Raw genomic sequence first — 22,236 nt, 5'->3', positions numbered from 1 at the left:
GCAGGAGCTGGAAAAAGGAAGTCTGCAATAAAAATGTGGGTGCTTAAAAATTAACCTTTCAATCTTTCAAACATTTTTACTAGAACAAATCTTCTTGCTCTTTTGATACTCTGTATAACATTTTATTTATAATTTAAAATAATTAAGAGATAAATAATCTCTTACCTCAGTACTCAGAGAAAACCAGTGTTAACATTTTGATGGGTGCCCTTTAAAATTTCTTTTATGTACATCTATATTTTATTTTATAAAACTTAAAGCCATGCTATGTGCTATGTCCCTATTTTATTTCTTGTTTTAAAAAATAATTTTCCACAAATATATTTCTGTTGCATTTGTAAAATGTTAAGTTATTATGACTGTATAATATTCATCTACACTACAGCTAATTTTTAATTTTCTGGCATTATTAAATAATTATAAATAAGACATTGTTAGTATTTTTACAAACAATAATCCTGTGGACCAGCCCATTTTTGGTCGAACCTATGACAAAAGAGAAGGTTGAAGGAGCTGTCAACCTTCTCCAATCACTTAATGTCTCCATTCACAAACGGGATGTATTATGTAAGCACAGAAATTTTGTCTCTGCTCTTATGTGTTGAAGGATGCTCCAGAGGCAGCAATCAGCAGAGTATGCCTGAGTCTGGGTGACATGACAGTAAAAACTTCTCTCTGGTCCCTGGCCCAGGAGGAACACTGCCATCTGGAAAGACGGCACATCCCTGGTATAAACACACTGCATCTCTTTCCTACCTCCACCTCCACAGCTTGCCAGTAGTTTTGATCTCATCAGGATAGGAATCAACCTTCCCTAAAAGCAGTGGAACCCTCACTTTACCTTTGGTACTTTCCAGGGACTGCCAATAGTCTCTGCTCGGAGGTTATTTTGTTGCCTCCTACTTCTATGGTGATGCAAATGGCTCTTCAAGAGAGGCAAGATCAAGACATTTTGTTCCTTACAAAGTGCTTTCATGTTTCATTTGACCTTCACAACAATCATGTAAAGAGAGTCAGCACCAATGCGTACATTTTTGTGGATAAAGGAGAGGTTATGATAGGCATGTTCACTTGACATATGAAGGTGGTGTTACTGACCATTCCTCTTAAGGAATACTTCCACGAATCTTTTCATGGCTCCTACTACTACTTCCCTTCTGGTCATTTTGTGATCAAAGTCATACATTTATAGAAAAACTGATCAAATCCAATTATCTTCTCTACCCAGTAAGTGGCCTAGATATAGACACAGAATGAAGGGTATGTGAATATCTTGGGCAGACATTTTTCTCAGTCTTTTATGAAATTATTATGAACACATATTGGTTATACAGACTGGTGAGTTTCACTGTGTCCTTTCCATCCATGTGTATGTTGTGCTTTGATTGTGTCCCCTCCTCAGGCAGGTGCTGTAATTTTCTCAGGACACTCACTGTGTGTGTACTCTGGCTATTGTGGCTTATTGCTTTAACAGTAATTGTGGCAGGACACACAACAATATACATCTTTCTTAATTTCCTAATACCCTGGCTGTATTTATGCACATGTATGCATATATAATTATATCTTCTTATATGCATTGTGTTTTTTTTTTGTTTTGTTTTGACTTTTTAGTGAAACAATGAAATGGAAAAGGCCCTTTTTGACCATCATTGTTGTGTATCTGTGTTTCTTACATAACTACTTTCAGCAAACGAATATAAAGCTATTTTTTAACTTTTATTTTTCAGCATTCTGAACTTCCACTTTTTAAAACTCATCTTGGAATGAATTCAAATGCCACTCTTAACGTGAACTACTGTCCTCTCCGCACTTGTGTTCTGTACCTCATTATTATACCAAGAGTTCTCTCTATTGCTCTGGCTCTCCTGCCTTTTCTCTCTCTGGGTGGAGCTCTTTGGATCCATTTAAATCTTCCTGGCATCTTGTAGAACAGGCTGGCTTTCATGCGTTAACCTCCTCCCACCACTGGGGTGGAAATGGATCAAAGTGGCCTCGAATGATATTATTCCAACACCTTCTTACAGCTAATTATTTTGTCTGATTTGCTGTCTTGTTCAGCATTCAGTGTTTTAAGAGTTTAATGTATAGTTCACTATTATAACCCAAATTATCCCTCAGTTATAGTGCCAAACAAGATGAGAAGTTAGCAGTATCTATTTTTAAGACCCTAGGCTCCCCTTTCTGGTCTCCTTCCAATCTTTTTAATGCCTTCTTCTGAGCTTCACCCATTGATCCTAAGGGAAGCCTCCCCTCTGTTCTTTCCATTCCTAGACCTGCTCTGAGGAAAGGCTCTGAGATTCACATTTACCCTTTAGGGTTGTTTTAAGTGATGCAAGTGTTTGCTTGGAGCTTCTGTCTCTAGAGTATAGATGCCTTCTGTGACATCCTCTGTGAACAGGTGCACTGTGCTGAGCTGCACAAAGGGTTATGTATTCACAAATGATGGCATGGTGTCTTCCTTGCTCAGTTATTCTCTACCCATGGAGCCTGTTCTCAGGTAGTAAGCGGAGAACTGGTTGACAGAAGATCATTGTGCTGGAAAGCACAGGACAATTGTGTTTCCAAACTCCCATTCATGCTAAGCTTTTGGGAACTGGTATATTTTGAGCTGGGTCTAGATGAAAGGACTTCAAATTTCTCTTTTTCCTTTTCTTTTTTGTTTTCTTTTTCATTGAGATAGGGTCTCACTACATTGCCTCAAACTGAGGGTGACCCTCCCACCTAAATCTCATGAGTGCTGGGATTACAGGCACCTACCACTTCACCTGGTGGTCCCTTTGCATTTTCTATGATGGATGCTCCACAGAGTGAAGATATTTATAATAGACATGTTTTTTCAGCTAATTCATAATGAATGCATTCTCTGTGCTCTAGCTGGTGCTAAGGATACCACAGTAAATGGAATCCCGCTGCCATCATCAAAACTGCCTGTACTAGTGGGGATAATGAGAAAGTTTACAAGTGAACATGAAGGTGCAATGCATATGAACTCTGCAGTGTAGTCATAATCTACAAGGATACGTGGTGGAGGGTATCTAACTGATGACATGAGATTGACAGAGGAACCCTCTAGCTATTGTCTGAGCTGAGATGAGAAGGGCAGAGGGAGCTGTGGGGTAGAGGAAATGAGAAGGAACTTGGTAAATTTGTGGACCTAATGACAGAGCAGTATGGCTGAAACATAGGGTATGAGTACCGAGGCAGGGCAGGGGAGATGGGAGAAAGAAAAGGAGGGGAGACACTTGGAGGGACATGAGCCTGTGCTTGTGGGTAGGAGTTCAGATCATGAATTGACCAAGGCTAGGAGCTCAGGTGTTATTCAGAGTTTAGCGAGGAACATTGGAGGTTAAGAGAGCCGTGACACGATTGATTTGTACCTTTGGAAGGCTTATCTTTCTGCTGTATGCTCCATAAATCAGAGAGAATAAAATTGTTGGGGTACCAGTTAGAATGCTTTTTTAATGATCCTCGAGAGATGAAGAGATGAACTAGAGGCTGTGGGCAATAGAAATGGAGCAAGGTAGAGAATTTAGTAGTTACTGAGGAATTAAAAGGTGATGGACTAACTGGGTGGTTAGGATTGTGAAAGACAGCATCAGAAAGTTTCTGGTTTTAGGAATTTTAAACTGTAGTCTCACTCACTGAGATTGGAATGGGGGAAAATTTTTATGGGGGTTGTAAGAAGAAAAAAAGTTTATTTTTGAATATGATTCATTAAAAGTTTCTGTTGGTCAACCAAGGTGATATGACTAAACTGATTTTTGTAGAAACGATTTGTCGTTTGCAAGAGAAATCTGACTGGAGACACGGGTGAGGGATTCAGGGATTTAGAGATTGTAGTTAAACAATGAGAATGAAGGAGATTAGAGCATCGGTAGTGTGCTCTGGTAAATTATGAGTAATAGGTTGGCATAATGGAAGCTATAAGCCACGAACATGGAAATAGGAAGAAAACAAGTAGGAACTGACAATCCTAAGGAACAGAAGGAAATGAGAATCTCAAGGTCGATACAACTATCAGCAGTGTTGTGGGGGACAAAGAAGATACAGTATGGAGAGTAGCTACTAGTTTCAGTCACAAGAATTTTGTTGAGAAAGGTCTTCTGGGACTGAGAAGCAGATTGCTGTTGATTACAGTGTGAATGAAAAACACCATGTAGGGACAGGAAGGGTGAATGATTCTTTTTTCAGAAACTTGGTCATGAGATACTAGAGGTCCATTCATCCTGCTTGTGCTTTTTAAGGTCAGATGGAATAAATATGCCATTTCCTTATGGAAAACCTTTTAAAGAGAGTTATCAGTATCCTGTACATTTTCTCTCTTCTCAATTAAATTTTTGTAGTACCTCTATTGTTCCTCATGTGACAATGTTAGTGGTCCCTCACATTTGTGTGGTCACTTCTTTAGAAAAAAGGAAGTTCTTCTCACAGGTTATGGGTCAAAATTACCAATCTGATCATGGAAATGGAAGAGGGAGAATTAGAAAAGCATCTGCTGAAGTTAATGAAGCATGTTTTCATTAATTCACTTAAGTATTTTTCTGTGTTTCTGATCTATGCTGGGTGCCTAACAGATAAGTGATGGTTTGACTGAATTTTGAGTGGTACTCTCAAGACAACTCCTCATAGTCTAATTGTATGGCTATAGGAGAGAGCTAACTTCAGATTCATGGATAAAGTAGTCCTCCTGGAGAACAAACAGGTTTTTCTCACTCTAGAGGCTAACTAAACCTTCCTAGGAATTTGTGACAGAACAGGAAAGAGGAGCCTAAAGGCTTGGGGCTTCCTCTAATTTGCTTTGTGACCTAAGGTAAGTCACTTTCCTCCTCCCTTCTAAGTACATTTTCTTATTTGTAAAAGGATGGTATTGATTGACATCTAAAATGCCCAGCAGCACTTTTAGGTTCTACCACGTAAAACCATGTGAGTATTCACTTTTCAAAAAATAATCCTGTCCGTGTGCAATGAGTGTGGTATTCCTTGACCTGTGTGATGGCTGCATGCTTATCTTATGAGGATTTATTAATCTGCACATTTATCATCATTTGAGTACATGTCATATTTCACTAAAACGTTTATTAATAAAATCATATTTTATTTTTAAAATAATATAGTTTTTATTTGGGGGGAAGTGCTATATTATCAGCATCCTTCCCCCCCAAAAAAATCCAGAGATCTTATTGACTTTGGAAAGAGAAGAGAAGAGCTATTGCAGGTCTCATTGTTGGCCTTGGCTGGTTTGGTCAAGGTTGGCCTTGATTGACCTTCATTTTCTCTCTGCTCCTTTTTGCACTTGTTTATGGAAACAATTTGAGACCTCGCAGGCACTCTGAAGTACATCAACAGGACCAGTGTCTTATTCTATTTAGGTCCTTGCATATTGTTTTTATGTTTTATTCTTTCTGTCTCTTTTGTGCGTGTATGAGGGAATCTGGTGATTAAGTCATTATTCTCCTCCCAATAAGGCTACTGCTTTGCAAATGATCAGAACAATTGCAAAGTGGGACACTTTTGCTGTTGCCTGGTATAAATCACTTCACCCTGTGTCTGATTTACAGGATGACTTTTTCCTACTTTATTAGACATATCTTCTGCTGAATCATCTCTAACTCAAAAATCCTTGTGCGGTTTTATGTTAATGGTTACTTCCAGAATTTATCTTTGTGGAGACATGAAAGGGATAATCTGAGAGAATTGGGTTATAAGAGTGAAACAGATATTTTAAATAACAAACACACAAATTAGGAAGAATTTGTTACCCTGGAGAAAGAGAAGTGAAAAATAGATGATGTAATGTTGGAGTATACACAAATATGACTCACCTCTCCGTGACCTCTCTAAATCTGCAACGAAGTGCTTAACCTCATGAAATTCTGAAGGCAAGTGTATTCCATGTGTGTGGGGTGGGCGGTTGCTGGTATCAAAGTCAGGGCCTTGTGCATGAGAGGCAAATGCTCTACCACTGAGCTGTGACCCCAACCTGCAAGTACATTCCTTATTACATTAAACCAGATCCTGCCTTTGGATTTATTATGGGGGAACTGTCCCAGCAGGCATAGAGGAGTGACAGCAGAGAAAAGGGAATATGGACGAGGTCTTAGGAGAATTTCAGATTCATGTTCTACTAGAGTGTGGTATTTTTCACCAAGTGTAACCACTCTTCAGAGAGTAGGGATTGGATGTGGAAAGCTGACATATTGGTTACACAAACCATATTATCTGCCATCCTGGAACACACCTTCCTCTCCGTCTCACACCTTTGCCTGGAATGTCCTCTGCCCATCCTCTAAGATGCCATCAGCTCCGAGTGACTTTCTCACACCCCCCCTTTCTGCCCACCACTGTCGCTCCCATCTTCTGTTTCCATTGTGTGCTCATATTTCCATCATGGTTGTTTCAGGAAGAGCTGCAATTAAATGCTTATGTTCTCTCACCCCCACTGGACTATGGGCTCCTACAGGTTAGAGACTATGGCTTGAGTTTCTTTGTGTGTCTGCATGAGAGTAAGTATATGTAGAAGATGCTTCTGGGTGGCTTCACACAGGACTTTGTCACTCAGTCAATAGACATTCAGGGCACCACTGTGCCCTTCAGATCACAGACACATCAGAGAAACAGGCAGGACATCCATCTTTGCATTTGAGAATCGTGTACTTGGTGTCTCCTCTGAATGGCGCCCATACAAACTACTGGGCAGTGAAAATGGGGCAGCATAGTTTCTGCTCTGGTGTTGCTCACGGAGCAGAAGCAAAGACAGGAGAGGAAATGGTGGAAACAAGCTGTGTGATGAACACCACAGGAGCCAGGAGCTCAGATGTTGTCAAATCCAGAAAGGGTGAAAGGTGGAAGTGTTCATGGAAATGTGTAAGAACATTCATCTCAGGGATCAATATCATCTTTATCAATTCTCTTCCTTACATTTTTTTAAGGAAACTACTCTAAAAATTAATCTTATGTGAGGATATCAGCAGATGTCTGAAATCTTTCCTTCTACAAAGCAAGGATAGTTATTGAGGTTCTAGCCTCTCTCTGGCCTTGACTGGTTACACATCCTACTTGTCACTCTCAGTGTCTCTATCATCTCTGGTGATGTGAATTTTCATCTGAGTTAGAGGAGATTCAGAGACAACACCCTAGAATCTCTATAATGGGGACCCAAATTCATGAAGATCATCACAATCCCCTTCCTCTGACCATTTGAATGTCAAGAAAACCACTCTATTGGAGTCACATCATGAAGATGAGACAGGAAGACGAAATTTGAGCAATCCTTGGGGGCTTCTTATATTTGGAGTAAATCTTGTGGAGTCATTCATTGAGCTGAAAGAAAACTTAGGGATAGTGTAGTTAACAGATTTCAAACCTGACTACCCCCCTAACCGCATATAAAAGCATCAGAACTTATGTAACAGATGAAAATCAATCTGCTTTGACTGAAATGGGTTTGGTGACTGAAAGCCCCACCCACTCTACCCCTCAGGAGCAGTTTTCGGGAGCACAATTTGAAAAACCATCAAGTCTGACCCCAAGAGCCTGCAGTACAGAGAGGAAACGCAAGGAAGCACAGTGTCCAGGATCAGCCTGAAGGAGCGAGAAAGTGGGGACCCACGGTTCTCAACCTGGCCCTGTATTTCCTCCTCTTCACCTCTGCTGAATCAGAGCACTGGTGGCAGAGCAGAGAGGGTCCTGCCTGACCCAGGAGGAGCTGAAAGGGAAGAGACTCCCTCGACTCAGCTTCCCCTCAGGACACAGAGCATCCCTGCTGGCAGGTTATCACTAATACACAAAATGTGAAATTGGGAAGACTTGTTTGCCAATTTCCTTATCTCAGCTGGCACAGAAGTGGGATGCTGGAGAGTTACAAGGTGTTAGAGTATTGTTTATCCACCACACATCCCTTGGCTGTTCTCACAGAGACTCAGGAAAGGCTACACACATGAATTCACATATTTTACCTTTACAAAATGTCAAAATTAAAAGTAGATTTTTATTCTGGGGCTGCGCCTTGAGAATGTTAACCCCTTCATGTCTGAAGGGATTTCATCTTTCAAAAACACAGTTGATATCTTTAAATGCAACAAGAGTTAACTTCCATCTCCAAATCTCCCACCCCCCACTCCACCAGCAAAAGGGGAATAATTCTTGTTAATAACCTAAGACTTTTCTAAGTTTCTGATCTTCCCAAAATTATGCCTATGAGTATAAGGTTTTTAGCCCAAAGATGCTTGTCATTTCATTCTTTTTTGTCTTTTTCTAAAAGCTTATTTTTAGAGAGTTCGGGAGAGAGACATACCCCTTTGGGTCCTCAGTTTCCTTATTTGTAAAGGGTGGATGCGATGGTTTTAGTATCTGTGTATTTCTAATATTAATATTGAAACTCAATCTCCCAAGCAGCAGATTAGGAAGTAGGGCCTTTGGAGGGCATTGAGCCCTATCTCTGCCTTCATAGATGGTGATGTTGCCTTTTAAAAGGACTGGAGGGAACTAGATAGGCCCCTTTGTTCTTTCCATAAGAAACACTAGGAAGGCAAAGATGGCAAGGTTCCAAGAAGGAATTCCTGAAAGCCTGATGAGAAAAGAGGTCAGATAGTGCTGAGGAAATGAAGAATGGCAAATGGCATAGAAACGGCCCTGAGTTTCACCAGCATCTCTGTTTTATGTCAATCTTGTTTTCTTAAACCAAACTATGATACTTATTGTTATAGCCAAATCATTCTTTACTGAATTTCAGAGAGAGGGAAATGAGAAATTCCCGAACCTCCTTTTCTTTGCCTCTGATTGAAATCTTGGCCAGTGAGTGTGACTAGCTACTCCTTTCAAACTAATTAGAAGTTCTCCGAATAGTTGTTTATCTACTTCCCTGGGAACCAAGTATGCACTGGGGGCCACACGTATGCTGCATCTATCTTTGATTTTAAAAGAGAAAAAAAATCTTCTGATGATGGTGCAGTTTGTCTACAGGACAGAAATCTTTCAGTATGTTTTGGAGCAGCAGCTTTCGGGGAGAGATTGGAAAGCCCTTGATGAGGAGGGAGGGAAGGGTTCTATTTCTAAAGGTCTGAAATGGAGAACCAGAGGAGAAAATTAAATGGGAAATATAAGGAGTGGTGTAGATTTGAGTCAGGGCCACATTATGGTCCACAGGCCTTTTGCCTTTTTAAACCTCTTCATTATAATAATATCAGTATTAAATATTGTTTTTATGTCTTTAGTTTAATATTTTGTAATTGTTCTCTCTTAGTCAAAATGTATTAGGGTTGGGATGCCTTACAAATTTCACTTTTTTTCCTAATGTGAGAAAAAAAAATTAAAATATTTTTGACCTTAAAAGTTATTTCCTTCTGATTTTAAAATAATGCCAAATATTTGGTGGACTCCCAAAACCTTTGTGCTTCCTGTGCCTAATGGATCTGTCTGCTTGGTTCTGGAGAAGGAGAAAGGATTCATCCTGAGCATGAGTTAGGGGGCTGGTGATGCAGAAGTTGCAAAGGGACACTGCTCCCTGACTGACTGCCTCAGACAAACCAAAGTGCCTCCCATTTGCCAAAGCATACTTTTGATCATTGCCCCTCTCTGATCTTCTAAAAGTTGTAATTTGAAAAATAGGAAAGAACAGTGAACTAGAGTCCTGAAGACTAGCAATCTACTTTCATGGTTTGATTCTATGGAACTGTGTGACCTTGAGCAAGTCCTTTGTCTCAATGGGTCTGTTCCAATATTTGAGAAATGAAGGAGTTCTACTAGACAAGAATCCTTTAGCTATAATTTATGCCCTACATGCTCCTGAAACACTATTAGAAAAGTCACACTGAGATAAGTGAAGTCATATATAAAAGAAGATAGTTTTACTTAGACCAGAACCTGGAAATAGGTTATTTACTGAAATACTATATTAAACTTAGCTCTGAATGTTCTGGCAACTGAAAAATACAAAATTCTTTATGTCTGATCAAAGTGAAGTTAGCACTTTTTTCAGAATATATTTGGCATTTATTTATACCTTTTATTTTTATTATGAAAGCAGCACTATTGTGATTTAATTTATTTTTTAAAAAATGGAAAAATTCATTCACAATTCCATTACCTCAATAAATCTAAATATTTCTCTTCTAGACTTTTTTCTAATGGTCATTACCAAATAACATTTTTTGGTTTTTGCATTTTTTACTCAAGAAGATATGATCTTTATTCTCATGCTGGTGCAGATTTGATGCCTGTTATTTTTTTAATGTATACATAATATCGATTGGATATACTAAGCCATCCCTGACCATTAGGTATTTAGGTGATTTCCAAATTTTTTATTACTACCCAGAATCAGCAATCAATATTGTAGTCTTTTCTTCGTTTAAGATACTTTTCACTACCCAAATTTCCAGGTTCAGTCAAAAATTATGAACTTCATTTGCATTTTATAAGCTGTTACATTTTAATTTTCCATGAGATTGTGCTGTTGTTGCTCTTGAGCACTAAATCCTAAGATAAATGTATAGGGAAGCACATGAAACAATGTCTCTCTCAGTTTGAAGTGGCTCTCCATGGGTCTGTTGCAAAAGCTGAGGAATATTTAATTTGAGCTGAATTTGTTACTGGTATCAATATGCTTTTATTATTTCAGTTCATATAGTATATTTGTGCAGGGATAGAGGACAGCTTATTGAATTGGGAATAAACAAATTGGGGAGAGAACTGAGGCACCAAGAGAGAGGCATAGAGGTTCAGTCCTGCTCTTGCATGAGGAAAGTTGGTGAAGAGTTTCATTCATTGTCCATCCAATACGTCTCCAAGATTGTTGCAAAGCTGGAATCCTTCTGGATTGGGTAGCTGTGCTTAACTTTCCCACTATTTATGGCTGTAAGAATGTAAATGGAGCTAAGTGTTTCCTTCTTTCCTGGATCTCAAACAGCTTGGTCTCAGAGTGCTGTGCTTCCCGGAGTGTTTCCAGAGAAGACAGCCTGAGGGAGAGGAAGTGGTGCTAATTAAATCCGCCCTCTGTTTTCCAGGCACAGGAGCCTTTCACAGATGTCTGTTGTTAGGCGTGTGTTCACAGAGTGCGCAAATACAGAAGCAGGCTTTCGTTTCCCAGTGACACAAACCTTCTTTCTTCACAGGTTATAGGGAACTTTAGAAATGCATTTTCTTCCAACACCCCCTGTAGCTGAGGTGGAAGTGGCAGACCAGCATAAACAGGGTGCTCAGCTGCCCGCAAGGTCAAAGTGCCTCCCCAGCGCCACTCTCTCTCACCTTCATCCACACCCCCACTGTTTCACCTGCTTCTACATTCCTTGCATTCTCATTAGCCAATCTCTGCCTTTTGCACACCCAACTTAAAAAATTACCTGAAAACTAAGGAAGGCCTTTCTGTTAGGGGTCAGCATGACATCATGATGGGCATGTTGGGCTCACTGCTTGGTTGGCAGTCCAGGTGCTGCCACAGTTCTCCAAGTGTGCTCTGGGTAGATTCCCCTCTACTCTGTAGCCTCAGAAAGAGCTATAGAGTAGACAACCTTCCAAGGTTGCTGGGAGGATCAGAGGAAACAAAGTAAATTGCAAACTACAGAGGACCTTCCCCTGGTGAGTTCCCCTAATTGACTCTGTTCTCCTATACTCAACCTGCAGAAGATGACTGTCTACATCCGCATTTGTCTGAGACAGTCCTATTGATTTCTATCATCCAGGCATAACTGCTAACAGTTCCCTTTAAATATACATATATATATTCATATATTTATGTATGTATTTATTTAAATATATATATATATATATATATTAAATTGTGGATGGACACAAAACCTTTATTTTATTAATCTTTTATTGTGCTGCTGAAGATCAAATCCAGGGCCTCACACATGCTAAAAGCAAGCATTCTACCATTGAGCTACAACCCCAACACAACAGTTCTCTTTTAATGCCAAAGTATTCACTTTTAGGTAATAAAATGTGTGATCATGGTATTTTTACTTCTGTTGAATGCTGTAGTTAGTCCCAAATTCAAGAGAGGAAATTTTCTTGGGGAAGGGGCTTTTTCTCACTTAGTTCCATGGGAACTAAGGAAATTGAATTAAAACCACCTTTGATTAAGAACAGGGAGGCAGCACTGAGAGAGCAATGCATTCCCAGTTACAGGGGGAAACTGGACACAAGACCTTCCATGCAGACTTGGGAGCAGGGATGACTGGCCTCCTACCTCAGCTTGAAAATGCAGATTCAGATGCACATTTCATGAGGTTTACATGTGCCTTCTCTTTTGGTTTGTTTTATATTTAAAAAATAGAAATAAATTTACTGTTTTTATTTTAAATGATAATGATCATTAGTAGCATCCAGAGACATGAAAATGAAAAGCACCTCTAACACTTTCCTCTGGAGATAATTATTTTTAATATTCTTTCTTACTTTTTTCCCAAATGTTTCCTAACCTGTCACATCATGCAGGTATATACATATACAAGTACATTTGTCATATTTCTTTCTTCCTAAATGATTTTAACAGGATGAATAACATTATTCAAATTTTATAACTTATTTTTTCCATAATTTGGACATCTTTCCATGATACAAATATGTACTCACATTTTAATTATTGTATTGTATTTCATCATATAGCATAACATTTTATTTAGTCAATTCTCTATTGATTGGTACTTAATCTCACTATACAATTTTGGTATTAGACACGATATTGTGTTTAATTTTGCTACTACATACCATGTTTTTCTATTAGATATAAGGTCATGAAGAACAAACGTGTGTGTGTGCGTGTGTGCCTGTGTATGTCTTTGGGCAGTTGTAAATTATTTCCTTAGAGCAAATTTTTAGGACTGGAAGAAAATTAGCAAATTTTAAAAACTGTACTCAGTTCTAACTGATCTTTTGCCTTCTTACTACCCACAAAATAGATAAAAAGGTGCATTATCATTGCTAAACTTTTACATAAGTTGCAATCTGGTGGGTTTTCAAGCAAAAATGCTATGAAATCTTGAAGAGAAATTGGTAATTATTTCATACTACTCTTCCTTTGATCAACTTCAAGCCTCCTTGGATTAAAAAGGAGAAAATGGAACAACTTTCAGGTTTCTTTTCTCTGTTCAGAGGGCCTCTGCTTTTCTGCTCTGGTAAAAGATCCTGTGGGGTCATGGGTGGTAGTTAGTAGTGTGGGTTATTGAGCTTCACCCACAAGTGCCCCTGTTTATTTAACCTGTGGGGTGTTGACAGTTTCCAGCATGTCTTTTTTTCAACAAAGCCTATTTTGTTGTAGCTAGGACGCAGATGCCTTGTTTCTCTAACCAGAGGACTTCTCTTTCCTTGTTTTAGGCTGAAGAAATGTCAACAATTGGGAGTTTTGAAGGATTCCAGCCGGTGTCTCTGAAGCAAGAGGGAGATGAACAGCCTTCTGAAACTGATCACCTGTCCATGGAGGAGGGAGACCAAGACAAGACCCCTGTGCCGAGGGAAATCTCAAGACAGTCAAGTGTGACTAAATCAACACTTCTCCCCAATCCTTATCACCAGCCTTATATCTCAAGGAAGTACTTCGTTACAAGGGTGTGTTGGTGCTCTTAAATACTATGTAAAATTCCTTAAAAACATCTTAATGTCCTTCTGTGTGCCACAAGTCTTGCCAAGAGGTTACACTTTGTTTTTTAAATCTTATGTAATGTAGCAATAATCATGATGTAGATATCCCTATCCTTATTGTACAGACAAAGGACCTAAACATCAGAGAAGTTAAGTGTCTATTCTTGAGAGCCCAGATAGTATCACGGAGAAACAGTTCCTCTAGACTCCTTGGATTTGGATCTTTGGTTCCTTGGGCCTGTGTTGATGCTAAATCTGGCCTCAGAAAACTAATGTTTTATGCAGAGAGAATCTATAATATAGCAGTTAGAATGCAAAGCTGGGAACCTGGTGTTTGTTTGAAAAAGACATAGATTGTGCAAAGGAAAGGGTTTTGGGAATGGGCTGAATCTCAAGGATTAATGTTGGGGTGCTGTTGTTCAACGTGGGGGTACGCACTTTAAAATCTCAGTTCGGTAGCTGCAGTCTGGAGCTGAGCTGTCTCACCTGGGCAGTGCAGTTGGGGAGTAAACTGGTGAGGACGAGGCTCATATAACTGAATGTGAAAAGGTTTCTTAAACTTAACAAATCTGCATTAGGTTGAGAGTGCTTCCTGGGTTTTAGTATCTTTTCTGTTGAGAATTTCTTTTTTGGATCTTCTTTTCCAGTCCTCCAATGTTCTTGTCAACAAGGTAGTGGTTAGCTATAATCAATTGGGGGTAAAATTAGCGAATGTGCACATTGTGGAGATGTAATTTTGTTCATGTGCAAGGAACATTCTTTTTTTAAAAAAAAAGTTTTTCAACTCAATATCATAAATACTTGGGGCCAAGAATTTGTTACTGTTTACAAAGGTTTCACTAATGAATCCTGATTTAGTGGACTTAAGAATATATCTTTAAGAAAATCTTTTAACTAAAGCAACTGAATGTGTGTGGTGTATGTGTGTGTGTGTGTGTGTGCATGTGTGTGCTTAAACATTACATAGACTCTTATGTGCAAGGGACTTTGGTAGGTGTTATACTATGTGATGTGTGTGTTTATGTATTTTGCATATGTCAAAAATATGGTTTGCTTTCCAAAATATGTGAAGTTTATTGAATCTGCAAAGTTAAGTTGTGTGATAGAGCTGCAAAGGAAATCAAAGCATCCTCTAAAGTTTTATTATCTTTGCTATTGATGAAGTCAGGGTTTGATGAGAAAGAGCAACAGTGATATACAGTAAAGGATTTATCAGTGGGAACAATGGTGAAAACCAACTATAAATCCACGCAGAGAGGTTGTCTTTGCATCTGGTGTTTGGCCTAAGTTGGTATAGGTCAACCAATAAGCAGTTGTAAAGAAGGATTAGGGAATAGTAAAGAGGGAAGACAATCCATGGCAAAACTGAAATTTATCGTGACAAAATGGAATCTATCAGGACAAATAGAACCTTTCTCTGTCTCCCACAATCTAACATTGATGATTTATTTATTTACAACCCAGGGCATGCCAGGCAAGTACTCTACCACTGAGCCATATCCCCAACCCTGGGAGTCATTTTTAGTAGCTGGCAACTATTGCCACTGTGCTGTACACTTAGCCAGTCCAGGGGTAGAAGAATCTCAGGGAGGAAGTCATACTTGTAAAAGGATATGCTGGTACATGTTCCACTCCTTGTCACCAAGGGGACCAGTTAGTTTTTGCCATGAACATGTGCTGCCCCAGTGTATAATGATCTACACTGATTTTCAGCAAGGAAAAGGACTGATATTTCATTTTTGCCCTTTGAATCTTGCACAGATGTCTCTTGCAGCCAGCTCTACTTTGGAAATAAAGCAAACAAACACAATTCTAGAAAATGTAGTTCCAGTTTAGCTAAATTGACACAGTCGAAGTCACTACATATATTATTGTGTATTTCCATAATACTTTTATTTTTGTGTCTCTGTGTGATTTATATAATAAATTCACATCCTTTATCTGTTTGGTTCCCTGCAGTGAAACTGGAGTAAGCAGGGGAGGGCTTACCATATTTTTCTAAAAAGTGAACATATTGAAATTTCAGAGGAGTGAGGTCACCTCTACAAGTTACATACTATTAATGGAAAAGCTGCAGCTGGATTCTGAATCTGCCTACCCTGTTTAGGGCACTGCTTTTCTTATCATGCACAGTTGAATTTATGACCCTGTATAAGTGTTTTCAATGAATGAGTCCAATCAATGAGAAGAACATCTTTATCAGGTGTGTAGAGAATAACACTAAGTTCTCAAGAGCTTGTGAGGGAAACCTATTCTCATTTTGTTGGTGAGTCTACTGTAGATCTGAGGACTCTTTATTGTCTGTTAGGGCAAAATTCCCAGGGCACTCAGCATTTGCTCTCCTTCAGATTGAAAGGCATGAGTTCTCTCTAGCCTGTGAGCATAACCAATGTGTGCTAGTACATGTGAGTATAATGAAAGGACAATGGTTTGTTCAACTGAAATTTATAATGACAGACTTTTATTTCTAATAAATAAAGGATTAACCCAGTTTTACTAGCTTATAAACAACAGATGTACTGATGTGGTGGTAGTTGAGCAAATGGAAGTGTGTGTGTGTGTGTGTGTGTGAGTATCAATTTCCTCATCTGCAAAGTGTGGAAACAGCAATTTTTTGTAAAGGTTTAAATAAGCTAATTTTGTAAAAGTTCTCGGAAAATATGACACCTTTGTCAACATTTTATAAATGATTTCCTAGTTGTTATTATGGAATGCCTTTTCTCGGTTTACATTCACATTTCTATTTGGTTTTAAGAATGGCATTGAGATGCCCGTGGACTCACTGTGACTCCAGGATGAGACTGAAGTGTAGATGTAGGGTCTATAGGAGTAGAGAGAAGCTAGTTTATTTTCTGAAGGGATAATTAAACAAGAACAAGACTCACAAAGTTTCAAATCTGTGAACGTCCTCATTAAGTATCCATTCTTAGAGCTGAAGTGAGATCTGAGATGCTGTAGTGCAGTGCTTCTTAATTGTTACTATGCAAAAAAAATTAGATTCTGTACTTCCACGGAACACACGGATCGATATGTATGTATGCATGAGGTAATAATGTCTGTCTCACTCTAATATCATTGCTTCTCCCATACCCCTTCTCCTTCCTTAACGGAAGGTTTTTATCCACAGACCACACTTTGCACCCCAAGAAACTAGTCAACCCATTCATTTGCAGAGAGAAATAAAAGTCCAGAGTCGGGGAGCTGCTGTCTCAATGTCAAATCATTTGTGAGCTTTGACTTGTCCATGTGGCTAGAAAGTGATAAAGCTGAGGCTAGAACAACTTTCCAGCTCCCATTTCATAGTTGTAGGGCCTGTGCTTCAACTAAAAAGAAGCACATTTATTATAGATTAAGAATTTAAGGGATAGATATTGCAAATTCAGAAGAGCAGCAAGTGAATGGAAGGATTTTTTTGGTTGATTATTTTATTTTACTAAAAGATTTAAAAATTCTTGCACTTAAAGTGTTTTAGTGGTGAAAAATTAAGAAATGTGGATAAACAAAATAGAAGTCACCATCGTTCCACGAAAGTTAACTAAAAATGTATCAAATGTGCACTTACAATTTTGGGTATGTATCTTTTTTAACTTCTTACATATACAATTTTTAATGTAATATGAGATTGTATGCTCAATATTATTTCCTATGTCAAAATATGCAGAAGCTTTAGTGTGTGTGTGTGTGTGTGTGTGTGTGTGTTTCTGAAAATTAAACCCAGGGCTTTGCATATGCTAGGCAAGCACTCTACCACTAAGTTACATCTCCAGCTTTGTAATATTGTTTTTAACACTTCTACAATATCCCCCTGTGGAAATATACTACAATTTACTTAACATTTGTTGGATCTTTAGGTTGTTTCCCATGCATATCATTTAAAGTGGAAGGGAAAGCTATTCCTTGGCTTTCTGTGGCAGGATGAACTCAGGTACCAGGATTACCAAGATTAGACCCACCAATGCTAGAATAATAAGGATCAGTTAAATGAGTTTCAAGTTGGCTTTGCAAAAGAATGATTGAAATGAAAATATAAATTAATTCTTGACCAATAAGAGGTAATGTCAGGGGGGGCTAGGAAAATTAGAGTTAGTTTGTATTAGGTAGAGGGGAGTGAAGGAAGGAGAAGGGATATGGGAGAAGCAATGATATTAGAGTGAGACAGACATTATTACCTCATGTACATATGACTTCATGACTGATGTGATCTTATAATGTGTATAATCAGAAAAATGAGAGATTACACTCCATTTATGTATGATCTATTGAAATGTATAAATGCATTCTATTGTCATGTACAACAAATTAGAACAAATAAAAAATTAATTAAAAATTTTAAAAAGACTTTAAAAGAAGAAATTATGTTAACATCTTAATCTCAGACATTAGATACACAGTCTGAGTATCGACTATGAAATAAATCACTCTGGCCCCTAAAACCTCTTTGTTCTTTACTGATCAGTCTAGGAGGTTATTTCCTTCCATCAGACTTCTATCCAATTATTTATTTCTCCAAACTATGTCCCTCTGACTTAGTTTAGGAGAATTCTGTTCAGAGGTAGATGGTCTTAGAGAATGTCTAACCTACCCCATGAAGCACACAAAAGAGATGTAATTTATTCAAGGTCAGGCAGCAACCATGGGACTAAGAAGGGCTGGGAAGTAGATCCAGAAGTCAAGACTCCTGACACTTTCCACCACTACCTCTGACCTTGGAAATGAGTTAGAAGTGAAGGTCTAAATCCCTTGCCATCTATATGCTTGATAATCTTTTCCTCTAGTTTGAGCTCATTTGCTATTATTGCTTAGACTTATCTAAAAACGGCCTAGTGCCTTCTCTGAACAAAAGTATCCCTCAAGGCTAATAACTTGAGGTACATTATGATAATCATCTTAGTTGTGGAGACTGTATTCAAAAGCAACTTCTTATGAAAGGAATAATACTTAATCCACATGGGGAAAGATATTTTTAACCTCCCTGTAGGACTCTATATTTGCAGATACCTTATCAGAAAGTTGAAAGCGATTTGGGATGGGGAATTATCTCTAAATTTGTACTTGAGAATGTAAATTACATACAAACTAATGGGACTAAAACTATTTGATCTTTTAATATTTAATTAATGGTTCCCCATGGCCTTTTTATAGCCTGTGTTCTATTGTGAGCAACGAGACTTTAATAAGCAGGTTCAGGACTTCCCATTGTGTAAAGAGATGTCATGGCTTCCATGACACTAATTTGGCTTTCATAATCTCTCCCTTTCCCTCTTCTTTTGCGATAGGGTTCCCTGTGTCTTGTTCTCACATGGGGAATAAATACATCTATTAATTTTATTGTTATTGCCTGTGTGAACTTCTTTTTGATCTAGAAAATAGATATCTCACTGAGCAAGAGGTTTCTCAACTCCCTGCTGAATACTGAAATTCCTTGAAGATTTCAATAAAGATGATTTTTCTTTTTGAGTGCAGACCCTCAACAGCAATGTAATAAAATGGATTGTCTTCATTTTCAGGGAAAGATATATTTGCTTTGTCTTTACAAATCATATCAGGTTTAGAGCTGATTTTTTTTTTTTTTTAACCATATGTGATCCTTGCAAAGTGATCTCTATCTCACCATAATGGCACTCACAGGAGAAACCTGAGTGTCTGAGTCTCTAGGAACATTCTTTCCTGTATCATCTCTTCCTGTTACTGTCCAACTAAGGAGCTTATTATGTGGAAAACATTAGTATGAATATGGGTATAGTTTGCGTGATTAGTGACCCTGGGCTAGCCTAGTTCAAGGAAATGCAAGAAAACAGACACTTATTTCTCTCAGATTCCCTGAGTAGATTTGCTTTGATAGAAACTATTCAGGGCTAGACTATAAGAGATGGTATTACTCATTATGCTATGTCTTCTAATTTAAATCTCAGAGCTAATTGTTCAATTGTGCTAATCATTTGACCCCCAAAATCTAGTACAACTATTTCCCTTCTATTTAATATTAACAATAATGGGAATGATGATAGAACCTTTTGTTATTTAGTCTTTATCACTATTTTTATATGTAGTGTTTCATGGCATCACCCAATAGCTCTGTTATAATTATTACCTTATTCACGTAACATGTATGGATGTACAGAATACTGAGATGACTTACCACATATCCCATAGCCATGAAAAAGGCTGAAATTTAAATCCTGTCATTTCAGGCAAAACTCAAAATATTTGAGCATTTTATTATTTCACTGTTGTTCACACGAGGTGGTTAACCTTAATTTATTATAGTGATCAACAGTAATAAAATGAAGGAGAGTGAAATTCTTTATGAAAGTCCCTTTCCTTTCTATGTTCTGTAAAGGCTTGACCATTGTTCCCACTGAAGGTAAGAATAGCAGACAAAGAGAGCTTCCAGGGAGCTCCAGAGGCTACCAACTAGTTTGGTAATATATACACTTCATTTGTAGTATTGAACTTTTGAAAAGGTGTGCAGTAAAACATCACCTCTGTCCATTCCATCAATTTCTCCCTCTGTAGGAATCTACTGTTAATAGTTCTGTACACCCTGCTAGAGCTTTTTCAGGCCCGGGAAAGCAAGTAGGAATAGTAGTTCTTATCTTCACTTCTTTTTACACAGAAAGTGGCCATTTTATTCTCTCTTCTGATGACTTTTGTCTTTCATTTGATAACATATTTTGAAATCTTTCCATATTAACACAAGTTCCTTCATCATTTTTATACCTTTGTCATGTTACATTGTATAAATTTTACATCAAAATATATCTAACTAGTACCCTATTGATAGGTACTTGTGGTTTTCCCCCAAAATGTTGATACCCCCAAATAAGACTGCAAAGAATACACACTTGTCATTTGCACATATGCAGAAATTTCTGTTTCACAGGTGGAATATCTGGATTGAAGGTTAGATCATTTTTCTTTTTGATAGATTTTGCCAATTATTTTACATGGGGAAGATAAGTAAGGCTTAGTAAATATTCTACATTATATTATTTATCTTCACATATTTTGGCAAAATTCCTGGCATAGAAACATTCAACAAAATGTTTATTTGGGGATTATTTCATTGTTTCCCAACTTCACTTTTTTCTGAAAATTATGTCTCACTACTGAATTATATTTGTGAGAGACCAAAATTATGTGATACAGACAGAGAGAAAAAATACCCATGCTGAGTCATCAAAGAAGCATTATTTTTTTTAGAAAACTTTGAACAGTAGACCTGGAAGGGTCAGATTGCATAATTAACACCCAGGTTGGGGGAAGGGAGGATGGTCAGGTAATCATGGGAATTTTCCTCCAGGAAAGTTTAACTTTGCCTGCAGAGTTCCTGGAAATGAGCCATGTTGGTACAAACTTCTCAGTTAGCAGAAGTTCAAGGTGCATTGGATTGATGTTCCAGAAGTTACTGATTTCATGATACAGGCTTCCGCAAGCATGGGAGGCAATGCTAGTTTTCTGACAACTCTTTAGCCAGCATCAGGCAATGATAGAGTTAGAAATCACTCAGTCCACTGGCTGAGTATCCAAGTCAGTAATAAACTTGTTAAAATGATAGAATCAGGGTCTCTTACTACAAGGGCTCTGATCATATTTCTTTGAAAATTTACAGGAAGTTTTGATCATCAGCTTGTCTCACAAAAGTTTGGTTTAGTCTAGTCCATTGTCTTACTGGCAAAGAAAAGGAGGTCTGGGAAAGCCAAATAATTGACTATGTTCACAGAGTTAATCAGTGACAGATCTGGAATATGAACCCAAATCATTCAATGCTGCCTATCCCTGGATGAAGGGCTTGGGGAAGAGCTAAGTAGGTAAAACTCTACCATTTACCCTCACTTCAGCTGAAGCAACTCAATTCCTTTTTTTGTTTTTCATAGATAGATTCCCATAATATTTTTTCTTAACAAATGGACGTTGTGTTAAAAATGTTTCAGAGCTTTAATCAAAGGTAGAGAAATTAAGTAAACGGTCATTGTATAATCATCCTACCTCAGAGAGAAGCAGGTATTCGATGGGTCCTGGCCAGGCCAGGGTCCCTGTTTCCTTTTGTGAGAGGAATGTCTTACACTAGGAAGATTAGGAATGTTATTATTCACAGAAGGTTAGATATTTGGCATTAAAGTCTTATTATACAGAGAGTACATATGAGATATTGCAACCAAATTGTCTTTAAGGCAGCCCAGAACTGGGAATGAAGTCAGCACCATATTATATTCCCAAAAATGAAGGGTCAAATTTCTTGTAATCTCTGCCACTTCTTAGCTGAGTGAACTACACATTACTTCCTACAATGGCCCTAGTTTCTTATCACTAAAATAAAATGACTTATACTTGATAAATCACAGGCTATAGTAGTTCTCAACTTTGACTGTGTATAGGGATAATCTGGGATGCTTTAAATTTCCTGATGTACTTAGATATGGGCCCTATCCACTGAGTTTCTGGTATACTTATTCTAGTATGCATCCTTGGTGTTAGGATTTTTCAAACTTCCCTGACAATTTTGGTGTGCAACCAAGGACTGAGATTAGTTGCCTTGATCGCATTGCTGCTTATAAGTACAAACTTCACACTGACAATATCACCTGGGAACTTTTTAGAAATACAAATTATCTTCTTCCTGACCCAGACTGACAGAATAAAAAATTCTGGGAT

The 22,236-nt window shown here is 38.1% G+C and overlaps 1 protein-coding gene across 2 annotated transcripts in view; it reads left to right on the top strand.

The window, feature by feature from the left end:
- The window catches only part of TPRG1 (tumor protein p63 regulated 1), a 149,704-nt gene that overhangs the window by 17,870 nt on the left and 109,598 nt on the right, over nucleotides 1-22,236 (top strand). For both annotated transcript variants that reach the window (XM_079101467.1, XM_079101466.1), the window contains exon 2: nucleotides 13,318-13,548. In XM_079101467.1, coding sequence (XP_078957593.1) covers nucleotides 13,327-13,548 — 222 coding nt within the window. In that variant the 5' untranslated portion in view covers nucleotides 13,318-13,326. The remainder of the gene's footprint in view (nucleotides 1-13,317; nucleotides 13,549-22,236) is intronic.

This window comes from Sciurus vulgaris, assembly GCF_902686455.1.
Source record: "Sciurus vulgaris genome assembly, chromosome: 10".
NCBI classification, from domain to species: Eukaryota; Metazoa; Chordata; class Mammalia; order Rodentia; family Sciuridae; genus Sciurus; species Sciurus vulgaris.
This window is presented reverse-complemented; position numbering and strand designations above follow the sequence as displayed.